At 33.4% G+C, this 3,280-nt stretch overlaps 1 protein-coding gene across 1 annotated transcript; it reads right to left on the reverse strand.

The window, feature by feature from the left end:
- Positions 1-314: 314 nt before the first annotated feature.
- Positions 315-1,416, reverse strand: LOC132598525 (hydrophobic protein LTI6A). Its single transcript, XM_060311453.1, has 3 exons — positions 1,239-1,416; positions 687-783; positions 315-589 (listed from the first exon to the last, which is right to left on the reverse strand). The coding sequence occupies exons 1-2, from the start codon at positions 1,323-1,325 to the stop codon at positions 700-702; spliced, it is 171 nt and encodes a 56-aa protein (XP_060167436.1). The 5' UTR covers positions 1,326-1,416; the 3' UTR covers positions 315-589; positions 687-699.
- Between the last annotated feature and the right edge of the window lie 1,864 nt (positions 1,417-3,280).

A 3,280-nucleotide genomic window follows, 5' to 3' on the forward strand; every position in this document is an offset into this window, starting at 1 on the left:
TAGTTTAGCCATGGTCAGGACTCTATTATCTTATAATCTTAAAATTAAAGATATGCACCACTATTGTCGCGTACTGATTTGATGATGATGATTGTGACTGCAAGTTGTACCCACTCCCCTATATTTCATTTCTTTATAATAAGAAAGAGAATAGTATCTACAAGATTATTAAGTTAATCATCATAAGGTTTGGATTGTGGATAAAATGGGACACGTCACACGTCTATTGAAATATCCTACCTACGCAACCACCTTAGTTAGACTACACACGCAAATGTATATAAGCCGCATGTTAAAAAGAGACACCATAGTAATTAAAATAACAGAATGAAAGTCACATTACGTTAATCCAAAGGACTTACAACCAATGTAATGAAACACGATAAATATCTTCATCAACACTCTATCCAAATTTCTCTAATGGAATACACAAGAGAGAATAACCAATCAAAAGAAAAAGAAAAGGGAAAAGGAGGGGATAAACTTAGAAGAAATACACCAACAGAACTATCCAAGAATAAATAAAACAACAGCTAGATACTCCACTAGGGAAAATAAAGAGACTTAGCAATGAGCATCACATATCCACCTGTCAAAAAAAGTTACAAAGGAATTAGATACTGTTCCTAGAATATCTTGTAAGCAAATTGAGGATTATCCCGTAGATGAAATTTTAAAAAAATTACCATAGGATGATGATCACTTGGTGAGGACCCAAATGGCATAGATAATACCAGGTAGCCATCCAAAGAGAGTCAACAAAACACAGATCCAGAACTCCACCTGTTTTTCCAACACAAAAATATACAGGTATTCAGAGAAATATAAAAATTTCAGATACCATATGAAATCTGCACCTATGTACAATTTCCTAATATTTTAAAACAAAATTAGTTAATTTTTCACTTAAATTTGCATCCTAAACCCACAGAAATTGGATCTTACTGCTTTACCTCACCTACCCCTTAGCCCTGCTCATCCATAAACCCAAAAAAAGGTTTTATCTGGTTTCACAAAAAAATTCAGGAGCTTTTATCTGTAGTAGCGGTGGTGGTAAATTAAAAAGGCAAACTCCAATCGCGGCTAAAAGATGCTACTATGTGATTCTCTTCTTGATTGACAAAATTATTCTATACTAGTAAAAGGTAGCACATATTCACCAAATGAATTAGGCACGATCAAGTTGATCGGACACCAAGCATAACGTTACGAAAATAAAGGAGGGAAAAGGGGGTTACCTGGCAGCCAAACTTGAGAAAAACACCAAGGGGAGGCAAGATGATTGCCAAAAGAATGTCAATGCATGTCATTGTACTGTCACTCATTTTTCTCTTCTCTTCTTTTGTCTCTCAACAAATGCTAATTAAACACCAGATTTAAGAATGCTACTGAATTTTGGAATGGGAAAGTGGTTTCCCTATATATAGGCTGAGAACAGTGAAGTAAGCCTAGGTTTTTCTCTATTGAGGGCTAATTTGGTATTTTCACATCGGAGGCTCGGTTCCTTAACCGCGTTAATTACTTCATCAGTTGCATTACCCTCTCTGTTTTCTTCACTTTTAACATTATTATATTAATTTTTGTGTAATATACGACAAAACATTACATTAACGGCTTTTGATTTCCCTTTTTTTGGGATTTGTACAGCTCATATCATTTTGTGGGTTGACACGTGGCAAGATTAACTGTCATGTGGGGTCCATCCACTACCCTCTCCACATGCAAAGTTTGGCATTCACACCAGTACTACTATTTTCCAGTGTCCCACCGTTTGTCTGTTTTACTGTTCATCTTGGAAAATAACAAACGATTACATGAAAAACATGCAAAGTATTTTTCGCTAAAAGGTCAAATATATCCCTGTATTATTAGAAAAAGGTTAAATATACTCTCGTTATATTTTAGATCCAAATATACTTTTTTCATTATACTTTGAGTTTAACTATACCCCTCTGTTATACTTTGGGTTCAAATATACCCCACTTCCATTAAAATTATCTAAGGTGAACATGAAATCTGACATAACGCTGACAACTTGGTGGGGTGGACACCCCATGGCATGCCACCTCACCACTCTAACCCATCACCTAGAAGAAATATAAAAATCAGAGGGAGAATATAAATAATGTTGGCTCTTAAAAACAAAAGGGAGACGATTGATTTTTTATAACATAGGAATCTATTTTTACTAGTAGTTGTGACGTAAATTGATGGTATAAAATTTAGAGAGAAATAACGTAAACGACTTTCATCCATAAGTGAAGAAAGTCAATTGGTAGAAAACGTCTTCTTTTAAAAGTTTTTAATAATAAAAAGCAAGACCTATTTTCTTGAAAAATTATCTAATAGTACAATATATTTTTGGCCATACCAACCATACTTATGCAGTTATGTGTATCAAACTTTAAAAAGGTAAGAGTACAAGCACTACGCTTTAACTCTCACAAAGGCTAGGGTACAGTGAATCTATTTAAGGATTTTTTCTGGAATGCCCTGATAATATTAGGAATGTGGTCCTATCTGATTTTATTTATTTTCGTTCTTAGAGTTTATAATGAAAATGTAGAAGCCGGTGAATTAATCTTATCTGTAAAAATGCTCTTCTTATGAGATAGCAACTGAAATATCATTGGCTCCATTTCCAAGTCTAATGACGAATATTGACGTTCCAAATGAACTTAGAAATTTGTCTTGATCTAAATTGGAAAAGGATTATCTTAACTGAAACCTGTTTCAATTTTCAAATTGTGGGTTCAAATTTAAATTTGAAACTTTGTGCTAAACTCGTTTGAAAGGGCCCATTTGGTGTAAACTTTGATGAACTAACAAGTCCAAAACTAAAGAAAGCTTATCTCTTTCACTACTTTTTATTTGTTTAAAGCAAAAAAGTTTGTAACTTTTTATATTTGGAAGTCAGAAATTTTTTCCATATGTTAAGCTGACAATATTTTTCCAAATATTCCAAAATCCACGTTCACCTGGAAAATTATCTCCTAACCAATTCGTCTCTCTCATTAACATTTCTGTTACATATTCGATCATTCTCCAAAATTGGAGCCCTCCGTCATTCATGTAAAATATAGGAGTATGGAATTGGAGAAAGAAGTTCTCTAGAGACTTCTTCCATAAAAGATTAATACTCAACCACCATAGGGGTAGCCAGAATTTAAAGTTTATAAGTTCTAAATATGTCAATCATGAATCCATAGCTCGTTTTAGTTATTGAATTAATAATTAAATATTTATAGATATGTAATGAATGGTCTACGCAAAAGGTATT

The sequence above is a fragment of the Lycium barbarum genome, chromosome 6 (assembly GCF_019175385.1).
Source record: "Lycium barbarum isolate Lr01 chromosome 6, ASM1917538v2, whole genome shotgun sequence".
In the NCBI taxonomy this organism is placed as follows: domain Eukaryota; kingdom Viridiplantae; phylum Streptophyta; class Magnoliopsida; order Solanales; family Solanaceae; genus Lycium; species Lycium barbarum.

Bases quoted from the DNA above. Each gene is read 5' to 3' on its own strand.
- LOC132598525 (XM_060311453.1), bottom strand. From the start codon at position 1,325: ATGAGTGACAGTACAATGACATGCATTGACATTCTTTTGGCAATCATC. The intron at 784-1,238 runs GTAACCCCCTTT...TTGGAAAAACAG, and splicing joins TTCTCAAGTTTGGCTGCCAG to GTGGAGTTCTGGATCTGTGT.